The sequence below is a fragment of the Lactuca virosa genome, chromosome 8, assembly GCF_052849685.1.
Source record: "Lactuca virosa cultivar CGN04683 chromosome 8, Lactuca_virosa_CGN04683_v6, whole genome shotgun sequence".
Classification (NCBI taxonomy): Eukaryota; Viridiplantae; Streptophyta; class Magnoliopsida; order Asterales; family Asteraceae; genus Lactuca; species Lactuca virosa.
The window spans coordinates 896,567-921,546 of record NC_136433.1 but is presented as its reverse complement, the minus strand read 5'-3'; the positions used below and the strand labels follow the sequence as shown (position 1 = coordinate 921,546).

At 32.5% G+C, this 24,980-nt stretch overlaps 1 protein-coding gene across 1 annotated transcript; it reads left to right on the top strand.

The window, feature by feature from the left end:
- The first annotated feature begins 3,721 nt into the window (after positions 1-3,721).
- LOC145132339 (uncharacterized) lies at positions 3,722-13,386 on the top strand. The gene is made up of 16 exons (XM_079067094.1): positions 3,722-4,752; positions 5,154-5,408; positions 5,733-5,795; positions 5,867-6,251; positions 6,722-6,874; positions 7,119-7,136; positions 7,496-7,580; positions 10,140-10,481; positions 10,599-10,749; positions 11,505-11,671; positions 11,818-11,985; positions 12,081-12,224; positions 12,358-12,407; positions 12,530-12,624; positions 12,875-13,014; positions 13,104-13,386. Exons 4-8 carry the CDS (start codon positions 6,249-6,251, stop codon positions 10,250-10,252), a joined length of 372 nt encoding a protein of 123 aa, XP_078923220.1. The 5' UTR covers positions 3,722-4,752; positions 5,154-5,408; positions 5,733-5,795; positions 5,867-6,248; the 3' UTR covers positions 10,253-10,481; positions 10,599-10,749; positions 11,505-11,671; positions 11,818-11,985; positions 12,081-12,224; positions 12,358-12,407; positions 12,530-12,624; positions 12,875-13,014; positions 13,104-13,386.
- The last annotated feature ends 11,594 nt before the right edge of the window (positions 13,387-24,980 follow it).

Below are 24,980 nucleotides of genomic sequence, written 5' to 3'. Positions count from 1 at the left end.
TGAATCATCTTACAAATGAATCATCTAGTTATTCATTTATTTTGTTCGTTAAAAAAATATGTAGAAAAAAAACTTCTTACCTTCCTACCAAAATTTTTTTCTTACCGGATCTATATATATATATATATATATATATATATATATATATATATATATATATATATATATATATATATATATATATAAAGAACCACCTTATTTTGAGAATAAGACATACCTAATTTGAGGAAAACAAGTTACGTGAACTGTAAACAAGTAAAACCCAAATCTTATATATTTAACAGCCCAATCTAAATATTCAATAATCCAATGAATTTAAAAAAAAAAAAAGGAAAAAAGGAACGTCGCATACAACATTGTTCAGTCGTTCTCGGCTTCTCGCAGGGGCAGGACGCATTGCATCAATCGAATCGAACAATCATCATCAGTGATCGCCGATTGTTCCTGCTCCGATCACCGTCCGGCGGTCCGGCCAGGCCGCCGCCCACCGCCCACTGACAACACTCCAGTCGTCCGCCTTCAGCCCTTCATTACCCTGTGGCCCTGTCTCTTGAATCTTGATCAGATTACAATTTTGAGAATTTGAGGTTTGTAAGTTTGTTACAATTTTCGAATTCTTGTTGTTCAAACCCCTTTGTAGCACCAGGTTGTATGATTATCAGTTTCAATGTTTCATTAACTTGACTTATTGTCTATTGATCACTAGATTTCATTCACTGTCACTGATTATTGTTATTAATTTGAGGTTTGTAACTTGACTATTGTTACAATTTTGAGAATTTGAGGTTTGTAACTTGACTTATTGTTATTAATCACATTCACTGATTCAAAATTCTTATTAACATTGTTATATGTAATTTGTTAACGTTTGATTTATTGATTAATATCTACTCAATTTCAGAATTTATATAGTTGTTTTGTTGTTATTGTCTATTTGATATAAGAACATTGTTTAATTATCATTGTTTTGTTGTTATTGTATATTTTGATACTTTTATAACATTCAATTTTTATAATTCAATTTCAGTATCGAGATACAAGAATGTCTTTACATAAGTTTTATAAAAAGAAAGAAGATAGTAAACAACAACAAAAGTATACGAAGATTGAACTGATGTTTAAATATTTTAGTCATACAACCCGACCCGTCACTGCTAGTATTTTTACACTTTCATATTTTTTTTTGTTTTATTTACATAAGGAACCACATGGTTTTTGGTTCTAGATTCGCCACTGTCCACAAAGTCTCATGGGCGTATTACTGGAAAAATTGGAAGGTGTTTTTTTTCCTTTTATTTTTTATACATTCTTTCTTTTATATTGTTACATTATGCCTACTGATTAATTTAATGTTGTAATAGTTAGATATACGATTACAATACATTTTTATGTACTTAAACATTGATATTTTTTAGTTTCTTGATCTTTGTTTGCAAAATATGTAGGGTGCATCAGCTGATGTGTTTTTAAGGGGGATGATCTTGTAACAGATGCACATGGAATTTTTAAATATGCAGCAGATTAACATTCTTGGAGTAGTTATACAATTTGCAACCTTTGTAAACCATCTATCAGGAATTGTCACTATTTGGGATCTGAATCTACTGATTTTATCCGTATGTTTCTCTGGGTGTTTTTCGTAACCAATCCCGCAACGCGAGACTCTTCCCTAGTTTAACTTAACTTTAATTTATCATTTAATCATGGTTCTTATCAAAAAATGCAATTTTTTAATATCTAAATCCCCTATGTGATTTTTCTATTTATTTCATTTATAACTTTTGTTACAATTCAAAAAAATACCAACGTTCCATTTTTTGTAACTTACTAACACAACGATACTTATGATTAACATGCAACCATTAATCATTAATAAAAGTGCATTTTTTTTACCTTTTTGCAACCCTTCAATTTTTCCTAATCATCTGCATCAAATCTTATGCCTCATATGTCATTTCTGCAAAAAAATTCAATATTAACATCAACACCTTATACAATGCAAATGCGATTAATAAGTATGTTTTTACTTTAGAATCAATTCATACGTATCACCAAAAAAAAGAAAAACTAGAATTCATAAACAGTAATTGTGAGTTTTTTCTATTTTACTTTCAAGCTTTAACGGTTATATTTTTCAATCCAACTAAAATTATAAAAATTATAATGTTTAACTATAGATGATGCCATAATATGAAAATAATCTAATCTCATATAAAACACACTATCGGGGTTCTTAGGTATTAGTTGAATCTTCTTGAACATATCATTTGAATCACCAATATTTCTACCTCACATAATGCACATGAGTATTTTGACGAATAGTCAATCATACACACAAATGATGTAAATCAACTTAATTTCTTTATATCGTCCAAACATAAAGTCTTCTTAATGTTATTTTTAGTGGCTTCACCAACTATTAATGGAGAAAATACCTAAACCAAAAAGTTTATCTGCCTAATACATAGGAGATCAATGTACTGATGTTGAAAAACAAAAATTAGAGTCAAATCTCATTTCATATCTTCATCTAATTAGAGAACAACATCACAATATATACAAAATAATTAATATTCAATGTGAATTGTAACCCATTAAGGAAATTAACCTAAAATTATAAAAGCGAGAATCAAAATTTTTAAAAAATACGGGAGATAATTCAGCGATTCAAAAATCAACCTTAATCAAAGCATATATACTGAAATTATACATGTGGAAAGTATTCCACAATACGCTATTTTGATCTTCTCCAAAAAAAACGAAACCTAATTTTTTTCCTGTTGTTCATCGGAGATTAGTCAGAGTTCGTCACTTTAATCGTACCGGACAATTTCTCCCACGTAACACAAAAATCACGACCGACTATGCGAGCCACCGTGCAAGATTTATTCTTCCCAATTGTACCAGACCATTTCTCCCAGGTATGATTATTTTGTCTATTAAGAAATTGTAATGAATATGGAAGAAAACACTCATACAATATCACGCCATCTAGCATTCTTGCCATCCTTTCGTCCAATCGATTTTCGATTTGATAAATACTCCTTCATTGCTGATGATTTTCTTCTAATTCATCAGATACCTTATTAGAGTACGATACATAAATGGTATACTTGATTAATTAAGTAATTATACCCTTACATAAATGACATCTGTATTTTTAACTAATATTATGTTATTCTCTTAAAGATCATATTTTTGCAGGTTCTATGATGATCATTTTTTTAAAGAAAAAATTGACATAGAGGGCACAAACAAAAAATATTATCATTAAAAAACAAACAAAAATAAGAGAAAGTTTACTTATAACTCGAACATGTTTATTTATAATGCAATGAATACATTATGAAACTCGTATTTTGGGTTTTTTACCGACTAATAGCAATGTACTTTCACTTATATACCTAATAAACCATTATAATTTAAGTGAAATTTCATATTTAATATTGTTAAAAAGCTATTGTAATTATTGCCCAGTTATAGTTGATCATATAACTTTATTTGCCATTTTTAAAAACAACCACAATTTATGTAATTTCACTTTCATACAAGGACCATTTACATCGTTATATAATAAAACCAAAAAAATATCAAGGAAATATTAATTTATTTACTCCCGAAAATGAATTTATATAACTGGTCCCTATAAATGGCCCCATTTTTTAATATTTATTTACACAAGGATTTCAAATTCAAAATATTTACTAACAGAAACACACACATAAATATCTTTTTACAGTTAATTATATATTATATATTATTATATATATATTAAAGTTGTGAAGAAAAAGAACAGTAAACGTCGTCCCTTTTGTCCATGTTTCGTCCCTTGAATTACATTTCCGGTCTCTCTATATTGCTTTGTGTGTCACTTCTTTTATATTATTATTAATATATATATATTATCGTTTTCTCCCCCTGGACAGTACCTGACCAGGGTACTGTTCCTCGGGTGACCACTGTGGTTAGGGTATTACTTCCCGATCCTTCTATCATCTTCCTTTTCTCCAAATCATAGACGTCTCTTTCTTCATCATCTCCCCCTGGTTCTCCATTGTTAATCTCCCCATGTTCGGTTCTTATTCTCCATTTTCATCCGCCTCAACCCACTACCATGGAACAAAACGTCGATTTCCATAAATCAATTTCTCCTTATGATGCTTCAAATCCATTTGATTAGCACGACAACACCTTCTGGTACAATAATAATGGATGGATCGTTTCTTTTCCAGGTAATGAGTATATGATTCATTGAAAGTTAAAATTGACCACCAATGAAGATTACCGTTCTTCAATTTAATCTCTTCTTTTATGATTTTCTTTGCAAATGTTCCTTCTTTGTCGTTGATTTAGAACGAGTTGAAGGTAATGTTTTCTTCTGCTTTGAGGGTATTGGCTATGGTGGTGGGGTTTCTTGGTCTTTGTGTGCGTGAACAGGGTGAATGTTGAAGATTTATGGAGGTGGTGACATGTGGTTGATATCGACGGTTAGGGGTGGTACTGGGTGGCGGTGAAGATGATGGGTAAACAAATTAGTGAAAATCCATTTGATCTTTTAGTTCTTCTATCTATTTTTTCACATATTAATTCTGAAAATGTTCACATGTTGATTTACGGTTTATGATTGCAGTATCCTCTTTTTCGTTTTCTGATTTCGTTGATTTTCGGCCTAAAGACAGGAAACACATAAGAGACGATGGAAAAGGAAACATTTGCTGGAAGAGGATTATGAGAACTGAGACGTCTGTCAAGGTGATTGGTTCATTCGTCACGCAGTGTACAGTGATTTATGTGATTGCAATGGTTTTCTTACTTGATTATTGTTTCAAATTGATGTTCTTCTAAGGGTGATGGACTAAGGTTAAGGTATTAGAGTTGGATTAAGATGGAAGGTTCATAAAATGAGTCAAATTAAATCTCAGAAAATCATTATCATACCCTAAACTGAAATTCCTTAGTTCAAGCATATGAAATATGGAAAATTTGAATTTGAACTGTACAATTTTTCTCTTATTTAATACATGAAAAGCTTTCAATTTAAGTCAACAAGTTAGTAGTTACATATCAAATGTTTTGTCATCGAATATATTCCTTATTCCTAATTATCTTTGTACTTTTGTTACCAATTGTTCTGAGAACCAGATGTTGTTCAGGATTCTTGAGACCTTCCCCTGAAGTTTACAGCTTTTTAAATCAACATCAAAGTACTGGAATGAAGATGAGGAGATCTTTTGTTAAATCTTTTGGGCCAATTCGATCTGCTTTTCTACATCACGGAGAGAAAATATCAACCGGGGTTGCAAAAAGATCATATGTAAATAATGGGAATTTCAATACATCATCTTACAATATGTGTAAATGTGGACTACCTTCTTATATGTTTTCAAGAATCAGTTCTTCTAATGCTGGTAAAGTAAACTATAAAGGTCGAAAATTAGAATTTAAAAGTTTAATTTACTCATTGATTATTTGTAAATTTTGAAAATGATTAAAATGTGTTTATAACATAAGTGAAAAGACCATGGCCTTTTGTGGAGTATGAGTTAAGAATCAAAAAGTCAGGTAATTTAGAAAAGGCTTAGTTATTTTTGAACTAGGGCCTGGACCCCAAAATTTGTTTAATATTCATGACTACTTTTTAAGGGTACATTGTTTTAATATTCAATTTTTTAGTGTACATATACAACATCATATACATAGCTAACTTAGATTAATACTAACTAAAGCTGCAGATATGGTGCTGCTCAAGAAAGTCCGACCTATGGTCCCTGAAATGGCAAAATTATATATGAGAGGTGATGCCAGCTTTGATGCTCTGTTCTTATTGAAGAAATTACATTATAACTAATTTAAATCTTTTTTTCAGGTTTGTCAGGACTTTATCGAGGAATCACAAGCTTTATTGGTTTTTCAGCACCTGTTTTTTAGAGGAACTTTGGCCTGATGGAAGAAAATTGCACCAAGATTTGTTGATTGTTGGTGAAATGTCTAAAATACCCTCGAAATGCAATAGAATAATAAGCCACCAGAGACCTTTCAGCTTTAAGCTATATTGTGATGAATGCACCAAAATTATATTGCTAAAGTTTGTGATGATTGTTAAATTTTCATTGTTAAATCTGACTTCCTGTTTTATGTTTTTTTTATTTGATGATTTGTAGATTGACAATCCACAAGGAAAGTCAGTGATGTTTGCATTTGTTCCACTGCAACGGAGGTGCTGAGGCCGACAGGCATACGTGACGAAGATGGTAGGATGTTTAATTTTTTGTGTTTCATTATATGAGCCCTAATTTCTTTCCTTTTTTGTGATTTTGGAATTGTATAGTACCAATTTACGGAGATTGCTCTTATTGAAGCAAAGAACCCATCTCAGTCACAGAGGTTTTAATTTCATTTATATAAGTTTGAAACTAACAATACCCGGTTGTGTTGTTTCATGATTGTAGTGATTTTCCTTTTTTTAATTTTTATTTTATTTAGTTTTCTTCATGGTTTGCTGACTGTTTATCTGGTCACTCATTCATTGTTGGCTGGTAATATTTTTCGTTAAAATTACCAATTGGTTTTCAATTTTTGTATATTCATTATTTGAATTGTTACTTTTATTTGATAATTTATGGATAAGGTATGTGAACATCTTCAATTGACCACATAAGAGTTTATTTTATTTTATTTTATTTTTATTTATTTATTTATTTATTTTGTTTTCTGTTTACAGATAAGAATATTTATTTTTGCAATCATTAATCTACTGCCAACATGGATGCTCTTCTGTTTGTTGAAAAAGAAACAAATGGGTGCAAAATTGGTAAAGGTTGTTGGACCATCTGATCAACTTGACATGGTTGGTTACTGGCTTGCAATGAAAGAGGTTGTGAATATGTTCTCTTCACATTCATACTTGATATTTAATATGTTTTTATCATTCTTTAGAAATATGAATATTTTATACAAACTGACTATTTCATAACTATTTTAGAAACATGAGTATGTTGTAATCACTCCATTGCACCTACGTAAACAAAAATTGATTATGCAGTCCACCTATTTGTGTAAATGGAAATACCATTATTTTGTTACTAATATATCTCTACTGTCTGGGGGCATTTTTTTAGGTAGCAAGCTTCAAGAAGGTGAGTATTCTGGTATATATACATTGATTCATACACTGTTCTTTTGAAATTTTCTACAGCTTTTCATAGGAATAGAAAATGATAATATTTTCCATTGCACTTTTCGATTTTGACCGACAATACTCAGCTAATTGTTGATGTTATGTAGACATCAAAAGTTCTGGAAGCCACTTATTCTAATGATTAGGTGTGAGCATGGGTGTTGTGTATAGAAAACAACATATATTTTCTTTCAATTTTTAGGCCACATTTGTTACATATAATAGGAAACAACATAATAGGTTGTAATGTTGTCTTAAATTTGTAAAAATGACCATTTTGCCCTTCTTTTATCGTTCTTGTGATATGTGATTTTGAAGGAACTTTGTGCCAAAACTGTTGCTGCCAGAGGATGTGATGCTGTTTGGAAGCTAAAAAATATGTACAATCAACCAAGGCCGGAAGGTAATTATAATTTGGATCTTTATAGTTTATACTTGGAATTGGTTAAAGTTTTAATGTGTATGATACTGGACAACCCCACTAATAATTACATATATTTATGAACCGATAAAGATATTAAATTGTGATGTTTTCTAGAGGAAGTAGAAATTATTTTGGTGAACTAACTAGAAGCTAAAACAGAGGGAAAATGCTTTGCCGAATAACACATTCTCATTTCATTGTCGTACGTTGTTTATTAGGTTGGTTGCTTATGTTATTTATTTATGTTGCACATGCTTTTGATCTGTTGTTTGGATAACGTTTCTTCCTTGCTTTTGTTATTTAATTGTACTTTAAAAAACTGGAAAATAATTTAGAACAAGATCCATCGGCTTTATAATGATCAAAGTAAATATTTAATCAAGATGTTCTTTATGCATTTATTGTACATTGCATTGTACTTTCTTTTAAAACTAAATATAACAGTGTAATTTGTTTTATTATCATGATTTACCATTGCATTTCTTATTTTAGGCTTTATAGTATGCTAAGAAAGTTGATGGTTGTATTGAACTATTGATGTTCTTTTGGTAGGCACTAACGACAAGTTTGTTTTATCCGATTCATGGCAAATTACACAGAATAGCAATGTACTTTACTGTCAGGCAATGTACATCGGATAATAGCAATATATGAAACAGATGGACATACAAACGAAACTGACACTTTTCGACTCGCGCAACGCGCGAGAAACCTTTCTAGTATATATTAAATCCAAAGGAGCTTAGGAATAGTATTCTTTTAGCCTTTAAGATTTTGCCACATAAGTTTGCTGAACTTGACACTTTTAGTCCCTAAAGTCAAAATTTTTACATTTTTGCCTTTTGATTAAGTTTTTGTGCCTTAAGGTTTTTGCCACAAATCTTTAATGACTTTGACACTTTTAGTCCTTATATTCAAAGGTATTACATTTTGGTGTTTTTGCCACAATTCTTTAATGAATTTGACACTTTTTGTCCTTGTAGTCAAAAGTTTTACATTTTGACATAAAAAACACAAAAAAACCTCCTTTAAAATTTTGCCAACATATTTTCCCAACGTTAACAACTTTAATATTATTGCCACAACATTTTGGATTTTCTCCACCAGTGTCCCTTTTTTTCGTTGTACACTTTTGACATCTAATTTTAGGAGTTGTCGACTTTCTTCCCTATTTATGGTGATTTACAATTTCAGCACATATCTTTTAAAGTTTGCCGATTTTTTCCATATTACCCCAAAAGCGACATAGCCGCGGGTTCTTTACTAGTTATATATATATATATATATATATATATATATATATATATATATATATATATATTAAATCCAAGGGACCTTATGTTTTTGCCATAAATGTTTGATGAATTTGACATTTTTAGTCCTCGAAGTGAAAACTTTTACATTTTTAAGTTTTGATTAAGTTTTTGTGCCTTTAGATTTTTGCCACAAATCTTTAGTGATTTTGACACTTTTCGTCCTTGCAGTCAAATCTTTTATATTTTGATGTATTTGCCACAAATTTTTAGTGACTTTGACACTTTTCAACCTTGCAGTCAAAACATTTACATTTTGACATAAAAAACACAAAAAACCTCCTTTAGACTTTTGCCACCATATTTTTCCAACTTTGGCAACTTTCACATTATAGCCACAACAATTTTCGTTTTTTTTTTCCATCAATGTTCTTTCTTTTGGTTCTACATTTTTGACATCTAATTTTAGGGGTTGTCGGTTTTCTCCCTTATTTGTGGCGATTTACACTTTCGACACATCTTTTAAAGTTTGCCGATATTTAACTTCTATGACATAGTTCAAAAGCGGCGGAGCCGCGTGTCCTTTTCTAGTATATATTAAATCCAAAGGAGCTTAGGAATAGTACCTTTTTAGGCTTTAGGTTTTTGCCACAAAAGTTTAATGAATTTGACACTTTTAGTCCCTAAAGTCAAAATTTTTACATTTTTGCCTTTTAATTAAGTTTTTCTGCCTTAAGGTTTTTGCCACAAATCTTTAATGACTTTGACACCTTTAGTCCTTGCAGTCAAAGGTTTTACATTTTGGTGTTTTTGCCACAAATCTTTAATGAATTTGCACTTTTCGTCCTTGTAGTTAAAACTTTTACATTTTGACATAAAAAACACAGAAAACTTCCTTTAAAATTTTGTCATCATATTTTCCCAACTTTGACAACTTTAACATAATTGCCACAACATTTTTGGATTTTCTCCACCAATGTCCCTTCTGTTCGTTGTACACTTTTGACATCTAACTTTAGGGGTTGTCGACTTTCTCCCCTATTTATGGTGATTTATAATTTCAGCACATATTTTTTAAAGTTGGCCGATTTTTTCCATGTTACCCCAAAAGCGGCGTAGCCACGGGTTCGGGTTCTGTACTAGTTATATATACAATTGAGAATGCTCTTATGAACAGTGATTTTTTCAGCCGGGGTCATTTTCTCGGCTGCGTTTTTTCCTTTTATCGGCTGGCTATTTTTTTTTACTGGCTTGCTTTAGTTTTTACTACTTCTTTGTTTTCTAGCTGGTGTTTGGTGCAAAACTGTGGGTGAAGATGCCTTCTGGAACGTCCCACCGCCTGAGTTTAGTCGTCCATTTTACCCCTTCCACCGCTTCGCCCCATCTGTAAACAAATAATCTAGAAAAGTTCTTGTAAATTCCAATCGTCTCTCCTCCGATTGCGCTGCCGATTGTTTCCCTCTCATTCCACGACGAATTTTAGGTCACAGACGCTATGTCTCCAGGACCACCAATCGATAGCCTTTGAGCCATCGACAACCGCGGAGGAGGTTGAGAAGATCATCTGCTTCGGAGTCGCCAACGCGTTGATTTTGAATCAACGTCGTCGTCGCCATCGCCACTGTCGGTAGGCGCGATTTGGTTATTTTTTCAAACCCTTTTGCAAAAATCTAAAGAATCTATGATGATTTTGTTTAAATCTGTTCTTGGTGTTCATATTAACGGTTCTTCTTCTTCCGTGCAGTCAAAAATCGTTGATAGATGTTTCAGATGGCGTCATGCATGTGTTACTTTGTCGCCTGATTTTAGGGAAACTCGAACCAATTCCTTTTGGTTCACAAATCGATCAACCGACATCAACAGAGTTATCAATGTCATTTTTTTTTGTTGACGCTGTAAGTAGCACCCAATGTAAGAAGTTATCAACATCATTGATTGTATAAGCATGTTCCTGTGAAGTCAGACAATTATTGCTATGTGTAGATTTCTCATTTAAATTCTATAATGGATATTAATTTCTTTTTACTCTCATTTTGTCCAACTGGTATACAACCACGTTAGGAGAAAAGTTTGCTCAACCAGTCGCCACTCCAGCTCTTACATGATACTTTGTTGATTTTCTCATGTATCTACTATAATAGTACTGAAATTTTGGTTTAAGAATTTTGCATAAATCATGATACTTTGTTATATATTTATTCAAAACCAATTTAAGACTGTAGACAACTAAAATCTCTTGATGATTAATTGATTACTACATCTATGTTTCTTCATTATAATTCATTCATAGAAACTCTTCAGCCTTCATATATTATTAATGTTTTTTACTTTTTTAATTTAGAATGAACTAATTAATTTTCATATTAAATTTAAATTGCATAGAAACATTACCTAAAATTCAAATATTGTTATTAAATTAATATATTATTTTCAAACATTACCTAAGATGCATAAAATGCACAACAGTATAGTCTTTGAAATAACATCAGGTGTGATTGTCACCATTTGATGTGAATGAATCAGCTGCAGTTCATGCTCCAACAGCAAGCATTGTTATTCTTTTGTTTTACTATTTACAATTTAGATAGAAAAATTATCATTTGATTCCATTTATTTAATGACACAAATAATTTAAAATCCTATTCGGTAGTTGTTCCCTTCAATGGGTCCGATATAGAATGTGTTACCAAACATGGGACCTCCACCATCAGGCATACAACAAACAAGGATGCCCGCCCCCATAAACGGGACATTATTTCAACGGTGGATTCATTCACATATTTGGGTACAGAGTACCCTCATTTTAGATGTTGCAATGTAAGCATAGCACTGTTGTTTTGTCTGTTACTTATTGTATGCCATTTTACTGTATATTCTTTTTTCCTGATTTGCTGTTTTGTTATTTTAAACATGGAATATGTGGATCATAATAAACTTTGTGTTCTGTCATTGCAATGTTTTAGGTGACAATCACAGCTGAGGTTATTTCAAAGACTAGAAGTCGTGAGATCTTGAAGCTTGTCAGTGAGTTATACAAGCAATCTCATCTGGGAAACATGTTATTGGCTTACGATGGAAAGAAGAGTGCATTTGCTGCTGGCCCTCTTCCATTTGAATCCAAAGAATTTGTGGTGAAACTCACCGTTATATTTCCCGATATCTGTGTCTTAATTCTTGCTTTTTCAAAAACCATAATCATATCTTAATGTTGGCATGTATATTGTAGGTGTGAAAAGGAGTTCAAAGTCAACATCAAGTTTGTTTCCCTGCATCATTTAAGACAGTTTCTATGTGGTAGACATCATGATAACCCACAAGAGACCATTCAAGCTCTTGATGTTGTTCTAAAGGAGACAGCTTCAATAAACGAGTAACACATCTATTTTACATTTCTATATATATTTTTCTCTCTATTTTTCTACTCATTAAAATTTCTCTGAGGTTGTTAATATTACTTACATTCTATTAGCAAGGGGTAATTATGTCTTTTATGATAATTACAGGTGAAGAGAGCTTTGTGTCACTAAATAAATGTTGCTGTAATTACAAGAAGGTATTTTTTTGTTTATCATGAAATGGCATTTGATTGCGCAATAGTGTTAGGTAAAAATTATAATTTTTGTACACTCATGTACATTTTTTCTAGGTGTTGCTAACTCTTGATGTGAATAACAGACTTATGCTGACTTCACACAAGCTGTTCTAAGAGATCTTGGTGCCATGGAAAGTTTTAAACTTCAAAAGCAGTTTTGGTATACAAAAGTCTCAATGTAATGAATCTACAATATTTTTCTGCTTTTATGAGTTTTAGATAACTTTGCTTCATCTTTGGGGAAAATAGAGCAACAAGTTGACAGTTTTCTGGGGTTTATTCTTAATTTAAGTGAGTTGGGGTTGTCGGTTTTAAGGTTTTAAGGAGGATTTGGTTTCGTTTAGTGGGAATTGGTTTATTTTTTAACAACTTGAAAAAAGCTCCCACATTATGTGTCCCAATATTATTTGTATTTGTTTACTCTTCAGGGGCGGGGAAGTCATGCCTTCTTCTGCAGTTCACAGACAAGCATTTTCAATCAGTCCATGACTTAACCATTGGTGTTGAATTTGGAGCCAGAATGATCACAATTGACAACAAACCAGTAAAACTCCAAGTCTGAGACACGGTTTGTAAATGTTCCTTTCCTTTTATACCCTCATACATTCAATGAACTCACTCATTTTCTTATTTCTATTTCTATTCCTACTTAATCAGGCTGGTCAAGAATCATTCAGATCTATTAACAAGGTCTTACTACAGAGGCGTTGCTGGTGCACTTCTGGTTTATGTCAGGCAGTAGGTTCTGAGGTGTCTGCTGAGGTGGAGTTTCCAAATAAGAAAAGTTTTATTCTTGGCATGGAAAATAAAGCATTGAAACGACGGTTGGAGGGTTATATCTTAATTGTTCTCTTTTAAATATCCTTTCTATGCTTTTGTCATGTAACATACTTTTCACAATTTATCAACTTTCTTAATACTACGATCACTTCCTGAACAATATTCCAATGTTAACCGCGACTTATCCAAACATAGTTAATCAGAAAACAAAAGTCATTCTAACCCATGCGGAGCATGGGATCTACACTAGTTTATAAGATTTTATAACGTTTTAATGGCAATCTATATTTTTAGATTTTTCATATTTATTTATTCTTAAAATATTACAATAAATTTGAACATGTCATCTTTTTGTATAAACTTATATATATTTCATATTGTAAACATTAACATGGACTCTTTTAAGATTAATAAAAAGATAAACTTAAATAATTTTTATCTGGATAATACAAAACACATACCTTTGTACACTACATCAGTCGGTCAAATTTCATCTTCCACAAATGTTATTAACCCAGATGCTAACGGTACGTTCATTATATATTTTACGACTTTGTTTATAAATATTATTAATCTCAATTATATATATATATATATATATATATATATATATATATATATATATATATATATATATATGGAGATTCAAATAGAAACTTCTATCATGTTCGAGCTAGAGAAAAAAGAAGAATAAGAAAGTTATATTTGGATAATAAAAAAATGTATGACTGAATCAATCCATACAACTTCATCGACATCACATGTTTTAAAAATAAAGAAAAACGTAAACTACTTGTTTTTACACTTCTTATGTTTCCTTTAAATATATAAAATAAAAATTCTTACATCATCATTTTTTATATCAGCTCTTTATCAATATTAATCTTCATATAATATTAAAAAAATTATTAAAAATTTCCAGACAAATCTAAAGGAGTTGTCCATCGAAATAAAAATGTATTCGCATCTAAATCAAGTACAAATATGTCAAAACAATCAACGTTACGTACTTCTCCTTCACATCTAAATGTTAGAAATTTATCATCTAACACTTCCAATGGTAACTCATTTATTTTACCATTTCATTTTATAATATATATTATTATTCTATCATATTTAACAATGTATACGTTCAATCCTTTTCCCCAACCATGAATATTTCCAATAACAGTTTTCAATCACCGTTACCAAATATAAGACAATACTCTGTATTTTCAAATGGTGTCACATCCAACAAATCATCTACAATAACATCAAGGTCATCTTCGGTCATCTTAACTAATCCAAATCATAAAAATAAAAGAAAAAAAATGCAAATTTATCTCCTATTCCAATAATTGGTCTGAGATCCGATGAAGACAACAATGATGACCAAAATAATCGAAACATACACACCGGTATATCAAAAGGTAATTTTTTTTTACAAATACAATATTTACATTTGTTCATTTGATCATTTTCAATTATATACACTTACATGATTAACTTTTTAACCACTTGGGTTGTGGTGACTTGGTAAGGCATGTGGAAGATATGGTGGATAACCTATTAACCCATGTTCAAATCCTGACACCACTCAGCCCTTGTGGCCATGGAGGTTCGCCTGCAGTGACTCCAGGGCATGAGGCAAAGCCTCATGTTTGCAGCGGTGGATCAGTCGGTGCGCGAAAGCTGGCCCGGAAACCCTCGTTCCCTTTCCAAAAAAAAAAAAAACTTTTTTATGTCAATTTTAATTAACAGATTATTTAGATCATGGTGATCAGAGTGTTGTATGCCAAACATGTTTTGCAAATTATGGAAAGATGAATCTGTTTTGCAAATTATGGAAAGATGAATCTGTCAGAGGTAAAAAAAAAGAGAATATTAATTATTCTCTATGTTGTGCTTATGGCAAAGTTGAACTACTGGAGTTAAAAAATACACCTCCAAGTTATGAAAATCTTTATAGATATGGAGATTCTAAAAGCAAACACTTCATGAAAAACATTCGTTGTTATAATTTTATGTTTTCTTTTACGTCAATGGGTGGCAAAATTGATTCATCAATCAATGGAGGAAATGTTCCATACATTTTTAGACTTAGCGGTCAAAAATATCATGGTATTGGAAGCCTTTTACCATAACAAGGATCTAAGCCAAAATTCTTGCAGTTGTACATATACGATATCGATAATGAGATCGCAAATAGACAAACATGTCTTGGGTATACTTCTCACAATTATCTAATTAATAAATATCTTATTGATTAGCATTAGTTTCTTTATTTATCCTATGTTTATATGTTCATGTTACTTGCAGTGGAGAAAATCAACGATCTACATCAAATTCTTCTGTCATTGATAATGATATTATACAAGATTTGAAGTTGATGTTAGATTCAAATACGTCTTGGTTCAGTCTTATAGAATGGTTAGAGATTGTTTTCATGAAAACCCTGTAACAACCGTCAAATTTAGATCAAAGATGGTCGGTAAATTGATGTGACGCTACTAGGACCAAACCGAATTTATGTTTCGTCATTACGTACCTAACATGTTTAAAAAATATTATAACGGTTAATCGATTATAAGTATATTAATAATAAGTTTATGCAATATGTAGCAATGGGTGCGTGAAATTAACGTAATACGAACATGGTATATATAAATATATATGTATGCTATATATGATGTACTATGTCCAATATAAAACATATAAGGTGAATCTTTAGCTAACATACTGAAAATGCTTAAATTCCATATTTATACATTTATATAGATCATAAAATAATACATATATATTATGCGTATATGTACTTGATACCAAGTGACATAAACTTATGCTCAAGTGTATATTTATAGATATACAATAAAACTAAGGGATAATGACTTAAAAGGGTAACAAATTTTTCGATTTGTACACATTTGGTCACTAAGTTTTTTTTCGTACACATTTACCCCTTCAACTTGTTAAACTGTACACATTCAGTCCTTATGACCTGTTACTACAGGTTAGCCGGGAAAAATGACTTGATAGGGTAATATATTTTTCATTTTGTACACATTTAGTCCTTAATATTTTTGTACATATTTAGTCCTTAACATTTTTTTTGTTTCAAAATAAGTCATTTTTTTGTACTCATTCAGTACTTATGAATGATTTATTTAGGTTTTTTTCACGACATCTTACGTGTGACAATCATTGATGAGGTGTTTGGGGTTGTTGATGTTTACGTCCAACGTGATCTCGACTGCTTGGTTGCGTAAGTCTTGTGGTTTGGCTTAGGTCTTGTATTTTGAACATCATAACTTCTTCATACGATATCAGATTTTAACGATCTTTATATCTATGTGTTCATTTTTTGAGTCTACTGCAACTTTCATTAAGATTACTCCCGTTAAAATGTAATATATTTTTACTAACGATTTTATAAAAACATCCATACATGCATTCATAAAAAATGTATGGATAGGGGAAGACGCAGGAATACATAGTAAGTGTTGCCGAAATGAAATAGGTGTTGCCGATACATGGAAAATAGGTATAAACGAAAAAAGAATCGAAAATTTTTCCACTGCGAACAAAAAAAAACAGGTGTTGTCGGTGCAACACCGGTACCATAGTAAATCCGCCACCGCGTATGGATATAAAAATCGTAAGTAAAAATATATTATTTTTTAATGGGAGTAATCTAAATGAAAGTTGTAGTAGACTAAAATACGAACTCATGTATATAAAGATCGTTAAAATCCGAGATCGTATGAAGAAGTTATGACGTTCAGAACACATGACCTAAGCAACCAAGTAGTTGAGATCGCGATGGATATAAGCATCAAAAGCCTCATACACCTCATTAATGAATGTCCCACGTAAGATTTCATGAGAAAAAACTAAAGAAATCATTCATAAGTACTGAATGAGTACAAAAAATGACTTATTTTGCAAAAAAAAAAAAAAAAGACTAAATGTGTACAAAAATATTAAGGACTAAATGTGTACAAAGTGAGAAATATATTACCCTATTAAGTCATTTTTACCGGGTAACCTGGAGTAGCCGGTCATAAGGACTGAATGTATACAGTTTAACAAGTTGAAGGGGTAAATGTGGACGAAAAAAAAACTCAGTGACCAAATGTGTACAAATCGAAAAGTATACTACCCTTTTAACTCATTATCCCTAAAACTAATAAGACACCAAGTTATCTCACATCAACCAGTACAAGAAATTGATATAACAAATTATACCCACTCACACCCCTCTTTTCGATCAGACACAATAAATAAATAAGTAAATAAATATATAAATTGGATTATATGGAGCACAATATAAAGATCTGGAAGACAATCACTATAATTCGTCACCCTCATTTCCTCTCTATCTCTCTCTCACCTGTACACCCACAAGTACCACCAAATGCTTAGGTTGCGTTTAGTTACAGAAAAACAGTTTTCATTTTCTGTTTTTCGTTTTTCCTTTTCATATTTCGTTTTCCGTTTCCGGTTTTCATTGAAAAATTTAGAAAACGCGTTTAGTTAAAACTTATTCATTTTTCATTTTCAGTTTTAGAAAATTAGAAAACGTGTTTAGATGTATATTTTTCTATTGGTTTTCATTTTTAGAAAATAGTTGCGGTGGTAGGGTGGGGGTGGGGGCGGCGGTGGTAGCGGGTCGGCGGCGGTGGTGGTGGCGGCAATTGTGGTAGTGGTGGTGATGGTGGTGGCGGCGGCGATGGTGGTGGTGGTGGTGCTGATGGGGTAGTGGTGTTGGGTGGGTAGGTGTGTCTGTGTGTGTTTGTGGGTGTGTGTGTGTGTTTGTGGGGGTGGGGGTGAGTGTGTGGGTGGGTGTAGGTGTGGGTGTGTGTGCGTGTGTTTTTGGGGATGGGGGTGGGTTTGTGTGTGTGTGTGTGTGTTTGTGGGGGTGGGGTAGGTGTGGGTTTGTGTGTGTGTGTTTGTGGGGGATTGGGGAGGGTGGGGATGGGTGTGTCTGTGTTTGGGGGTAGGGGGTGGGTGTTTGTTTATGTGTGTGTGTGTGTGTGTGTCTATTTGTGGAAGTGGGGGTGGCTTTGTGTTTGTGTGTGTGTGTTTGTGGGTGTGTGTGTTGGGTGGGGGGGGGGGGTTATGGGTGGGGGTTGGGGTAGGTGTGTGTGTGTTTGTATGGGTGGGAGTGGGAGTGGGTGAGTGTGGGTAGGTAGGGGTGTGGTGGGATGGAGGTGTAGAGATGGGGGAAGGTAGAGATGAGAGTGAGGGTGTGTTTATATTTTAGAAAAATTTGGAAAACAATAATTATTGGTTTTCTAAAAATTTCCAACTTCTTTGTAATTCTAGAAAACGGAAAATTTTCATTTTCCGTGAAAAATTTAGAAAAATAGACGAACTAAACGCGTTTTCAAAATTCTCATTTTTTTTGGAAAATTTTTCCGGAAGACGTCCCATATTTCCGCAACTAAACGCACCCTTAATATCTTTGAAACTATTGTTCATGTACTCCTATATCTCATTCAATCTTCAGTGGGTAAATTACACGGATGGTCCCTGTGGTTTAGGGTAATCTGCGTGGTTGGTCCCTAACAACTTTTTTTAACTCGGACTGTCCCTAGTTTATATTTTTGTTGCACGCTTAGTCCCTATCCATTCTAAAAAGACTAATTTACCCTTATCCATTTTTTTATTAATTAAATTTTTATTTATTTATTTATTTAATATCTTATTTAAATAAAAAATACATTTGGGCCCCTCCCTCCTTCCCCTTCAGCCTTCTTCTTCCCTCGACCATTCTCCCATCTCCGATTCCTTCGTCCCAACTCCGACGACTTCATTAAATCTCCGACATACACCAACCAATCAAACCCTCTCTTCACCAATCAAACATTCTCTTCACCGGAGAAACAATGTTTACCTCAAAAAACAAATGGCAACGAAAATCAACAAGAATTTGGTCATCGGAGGAACGTACAATGTATGATACATCTTGTCATCGCCGTTGCTCTGGGTATTTCCGACGAACAGAAATCATAAACCAAAAACCCTATCCTCTCCCTCTCTCAACTCCGGTGAACTAACCCTAACCCTTGAAGTCGGAACACCGTCGATGCCACTAGCATCTCCGCCATCTTCACCGACATCTTCAATTTGCTCTGCCAGAAAAAAAAACCACACTATTTGCAACATCTTATACAGACTCTATCACATTTTTTCTTGTTTAATCCAGTTCGATTTTGATTTCTGGGTTCTGGTTTGATTTTTTTTCTCAAGTTTGATTTTGCCTTCATTTGATGTTCGTCTGATTCTGCATCAGTTTGATTTGGTGTTTCTTCTGATTTTGGTTTGGGGATTCATTTATGGAGGGGGAGCCACCACCACCATCGATGGATTCCTCTTATTTCAGTTTTTCAAGATCGATTTTTCAAGATCGATTATTTTAGGGAAGTTCATAGCAACAAAAAAACGCATATATTTTCAGGTAAACATTGTTTCTTCGGTGAAGAGAGGGTATGATTGATTGGTGTTTGCCGGAGATTTAATGAAGTCGCCAGAGTTGGGATGAAAGAATCGAAGATGGGAGAATGGTCGAGGGAAGAAGAAGGCTGAAGGGGAAGGAGGGAGGGGCCCACATGTATTTTTTAGTTAAATAAGATAATAAATAAATAATTAATTAAAAATTTAATTAATAAAGAAATGGATAAGGGTAAATTAGTCTTTTTAGAACGGACAAGGACTAAGCGTGCAACAAAAATATAAAGTAGGGACGGTCCGAGTTAAAAAAAGTTGTTAGGGACTAACCACGCAGATTACCCTAAACCACAGGGACCATCCGTGTAATTTACCCTCAGTTGTATAATGATCATGAGGAAATCGAATTTAATATATCAGGAGGAAAGATAAGTTACCTCACTCGTCACCCTCCCTTCTCACAATCTTCCGTAAAGCTACACACACACAAATTTTGCACATGTGCAAATCTTGTATATATTGCATCGTACAATCAAATATCTTACAAGATCCACAGCTGTAAAGAAGATTTGGAGAAGCTTCACAACTATATAACTCATCATTGAAAGCCTTCACTCATCTCTCCCTTCATCTTCCCAAACTCTCTCACTCTCGTCTTCCCTCCTGATCACCAGAAGAAAACCCAGCAACAACCGAAGTTGTTGCCTTCTCCACCCCGGTCCCTCTTCTGCCTGCTACATGTGATGATAACCTGACCCAGTTGGCACAGTCCACCGAAGGAGAAGAAACAGCGACCATCACCAAGTTCCTTCCTGTCTGCATCTCATTTCGACCCTCAAACAGTTTCCAATCGTTTTTCCATACTCTTCCATCGATCTCAGGTAACATACTTTCTTCTCTAATCAAAACACGTTCAACAATCACCATGAACAGTTGGCACCTGCCATGGTGGTCGAGGGTATGAACAGTTTCCGACCGGACGATCCCGGTGACGGGTTTGGTCCTAATCAGATGTGTATAGCTCCTGACTCCATTGTTTGTCTGCCATGTGATGTTTAGGTCGACTTCAAGATTCTCGTTACAGATCCCGCTTAGAACACGAGCTTCCCGACACCGACTCTCGCAACTAACGTGAGTTCTATGGCCCCTACTTTCTTATTATCAATGTTTGGGGGAGAGTACATGTGGTTCGGTCAAGTTTTTATAATAAAAATGGATTAAAACAAGTGATTTGGACTACAATAATTATCACAAAGTATTCATAAAATATAAGCAAGAAACGTTTTGATGAAATTTCAATTTACCATAATAAATAAGAATGTTTTTTGCCACATGTCCATCTCTCATTCAATTGGCCACATGTCATTTTGTCATAATTTTAAGATATATTTATTTTCCACTAGTCATTTACTTTATTTTTTATTTCCAATTTCCAATATATCATCAATTTAGTTTCCATAAATTAAACCAATCATAATAACTATTAATTTCAAATTTGAAATTTCAATTTCAATTTCAAATAAATTTACAGTTTAAACCTTTATATTTAACATATTTTTATAATTAACATGTTTAGTATACGAATCTGACAATTAAACACATAATTTTAATTTATTATTTTTCGCATGTTTTTTTCTTATAATTTTCACTTATTTTAGATTTCAAATTCAAATAAATTTCCAATGTAATCGTTTCTATTTAACATTTTGCTTTAATCAACCCGTATAATATACGGGTGTTACAACTAGTTTCAAATAAATTTCAATTTCAAAAAATGAAGAATGAAATTTCAATTTCAAGTTTAAATATATTGTAAATTTATTCATAAATTTCAATTTCAATTTCAAATAAATTTACAGTTTTAACATTTTGTTATAATTAACCCTTTTAATACATGAGTTTGATAACTAAACACATATTTTTAATTAATTTATTTTTTGCATGTTTTTTTTCTCATAATTTTCAAATTCAAATAAACTTCCCATTTAATTGTTCCTATTTAACATTTTATTTCAATCAAACCGATATAATATACGGGTCTCACAACTAGAAACTCTATAAATGTAAACATATATATATATATGCCATGTAGTTCCACTGAGTATTAGGTTCACAAAAAGCTTAATATTCAAAATGATTGAGGATTACCAAGGTATCACAAATTGTTTATATAGATATATGTTTACATGAAATAAGCTGTTGAAGAGAGAGAGTTTATAAGCTGTGAAATTGCAAATTTAGTTAAAGTACCAGTGAGTATTATACACACATTTTACACCTGCTGAATAATAATATTAAAGGAAAAATGGATCCAACTACTTATTTGTATAAGAGATAAAAGAAACAGTAATGGATTCTGTTACTATATAGTCACAGAAGGTCAAATAGCCATATGGCTGTACTTAATCAAGACATCAAAATTATGCATATGTATATCGGACACTAAAAAAAAACTTCAAAGAAATTTAATTAAAAGTTATTAATCAACTTAAGTCCTATTAAGGCTTTAATCTTAAAATATATATATATATATATATATATATATATAAGTTGATAATAGATGGAAATTAAGTATAAATTATCAAATATGGTTTCCTTACATTTTAAAAATCATGGTATAAATTAACTATTTTGTTATCAAAATATCGATTTCGTATCAAGAATAATAAATATTTGAAGCTTTAAGAATTTCGGGTATCGTTTTTCTTAAATGGCGAATAACTGTACGTTTCTAACGAATCTAGAATGAACAACATAGGTTTATTATACCTATTCTTTGTGGGTTTATTATACCCATTCCAGATAGGTTCAATATACCTATTCTTTGTGGGTTTATTATACCCATTCCAAATAGGTTTCATTATACCTATTCCAAATACCGAACCCAATCCGTTTGAGTATTCATTATAAACTATATCCGGTTTCGCAAAGGCTAAGATCACAATACTTAGTAGAGACCTTCCGTCAAATAATCGTTAATCTGCAAGGAAACGACTAACGCTAGGTATAAGTGTCATAACATTGATCTTATAGGTACGACCGCCCGCATGGAGTTGCTAACTACAACTACGTTTGACGAGATGAATTTTGGCGCTGGCGTTAGTATTATCGAACATTGCTCCGTGTTACAACGGGATGAATGACTTTAGCATGCTCTTAAATGGAGTTGGTGCGATAATAAAGTTCAGTGTCAAGAGTTCGGTTATGATATTATCGAATAGACCTTTGGTTTTTAGATTAATAGAAACGACAACCAAAAATAAAGATTATCATATGACAAATTGACAAATACAAAATTATTTACTATTGAAGTTGGCACAACGTATACAACAGAAAAATAATCCTTTCGTGGTGAAAAATTGTCAAATTATGTTTTGAAAAAAATAAAGGTTTTATTTCTCTATAATAAATTCTTTTATAAAACTTTTATGTTAAGAATATATGGAGTCAAAACCTGTAGGACTCACCAACATCATTGTTGACGTATTTTAACATGTATTCTTAGGAAATTAAGGCAAAAAATTCACGCGAGGAGTATGGAATCATCGTCTTATGTTTATGTTCTAAATTACGTTTTATGTCCTCTTTTTGAATCGTCGAAGATTTGTCATGAAACATGTAACAAAGTAAGATATAATTATGTTGTATGTGATGTAAAACTTTAAGTGGTTGTTTAATGTTTGATATATGCTATGTTTGTGATATTCGATTTTCGTCACTCGCCCGGTGATTCCGCCATCGGCTGGGGGTGTGACAAACCCGCATGTTGATATCAAGTTGAGAATTATTGGAAGAAGGGAACAAGATGGAAGGACATATAACGTACCAACTGCTTCTGAGGTTGCCACTTTAATTGTTAGAGATATCGGTGATTCAATTGATAATAAAGATATTGTTGTTCAAACTTCATATGGTTCTCTACGGCGTATTGGTGAATTACATCCTTCATACCTTCCTCTTTAGTATCCACTATTGTTTCCATATGGTGATGATGGTTATAGAGTTGACATACCGCATCGAGGTATTACACCTTCAAGCAACAGCAAGCGGCCCAACTGTACAATGAGATAATTTTTTCTTATAGAATACATGACAAGGATCATTGTTTTTCGCTAATTCTTAATTCAAAAATGTTGTTCCAATAGTTTTTGGTAGACGTTTATACCATGATTACATTACGTAAGGAGCAAACAACAAATTCTTAGATGCGAGTCTTATGAGAAGTTACATAATCAACACGGTTCCAGGAATAAAGATATATCTAACGTCGGACAATGTGTTATCTTACCTTCTTCATTCACTGGCGGTGCACGATATACGATGCAAAACTACTTGGACGTCATGTCGTTATGTAAATGGTTTGGATATCCTGATTTCTTCATAACCTTTACATGTAATCCAAATGGCCTGAAGTTAAAAGGTTTCTTCATAACACTTCACTACATCCAGAAGATAGACCTGCTATCTTATGTTGGTTATTTAAGATAAATCTTGATGCTTTTATTAAAGACATACGGGAAAATAAAATTTTCGGCATCGTTCAAGCAGGTATTTAAAGTTGTTGTTTAATACATACATTTATTTTATTAAAATATTTTTTTTGATTTATTGACATTTTTTATTCTTTGCACAATATATTTCGTCCAATATAAATCATATGTTATTGTAACATCCATAAAATTTCATAAAAATTTAAACTTTTTCAAACAAACCAAAAATCATAATTGTTTACATTGTAGATCTCAAAACAAGTTTAACATCAGAGTTTTTCCCAAAATCACAAAACACAACATGAGGAGGTGCACGATCAAACCTTTGCCTTCCCACAATCATCTGAGGTACTTGATGATGGGTTATGAGCACTACATCATTCCTATGGTGTACATGCAAACCCTAAAACTTTGGATCTAGTTTGTCTAATGAACATGCAATAATCATCCAAAGCCATAAACCCTAGATCTAGCATGTAATAATCAAATAACATATGAATTGGGGTTTAGATCTTACCTTGATTGTTATGTAGCAATAACAATCTCAATTCCTTCTTGTAATTGGCTTCTGAAAGCTTAGTGTCACAAATGTCACACCTCTAATGGCTCACAAACACCAAGAGCAAGAGGATGACTTACGAGAAGAGAAGGAGGCACCAAAAACCGTCCAAGAACCCTAAGGAAAGATTAACCACGTTTTTGGTGCCCTAGGAGTCTTTAAATATGTGAGGCTATTAGGGTTTTGAACTAGGAAACCCTAATCTGACTGCTTAGGCCCTAAGCAGCCCATGGACTCCTCCTTTAGAGGCCTTGGACGAATTCTAATGGGTTTCCC

Bases quoted from the DNA above. Each gene is read 5' to 3' on its own strand.
- LOC145132339 (XM_079067094.1), top strand. The intron at 7,581-10,139 runs GTAATTATAATT...TTTGTTTTCTAG, and splicing joins CAATCAACCAAGGCCGGAAG to CTGGTGTTTGGTGCAAAACT.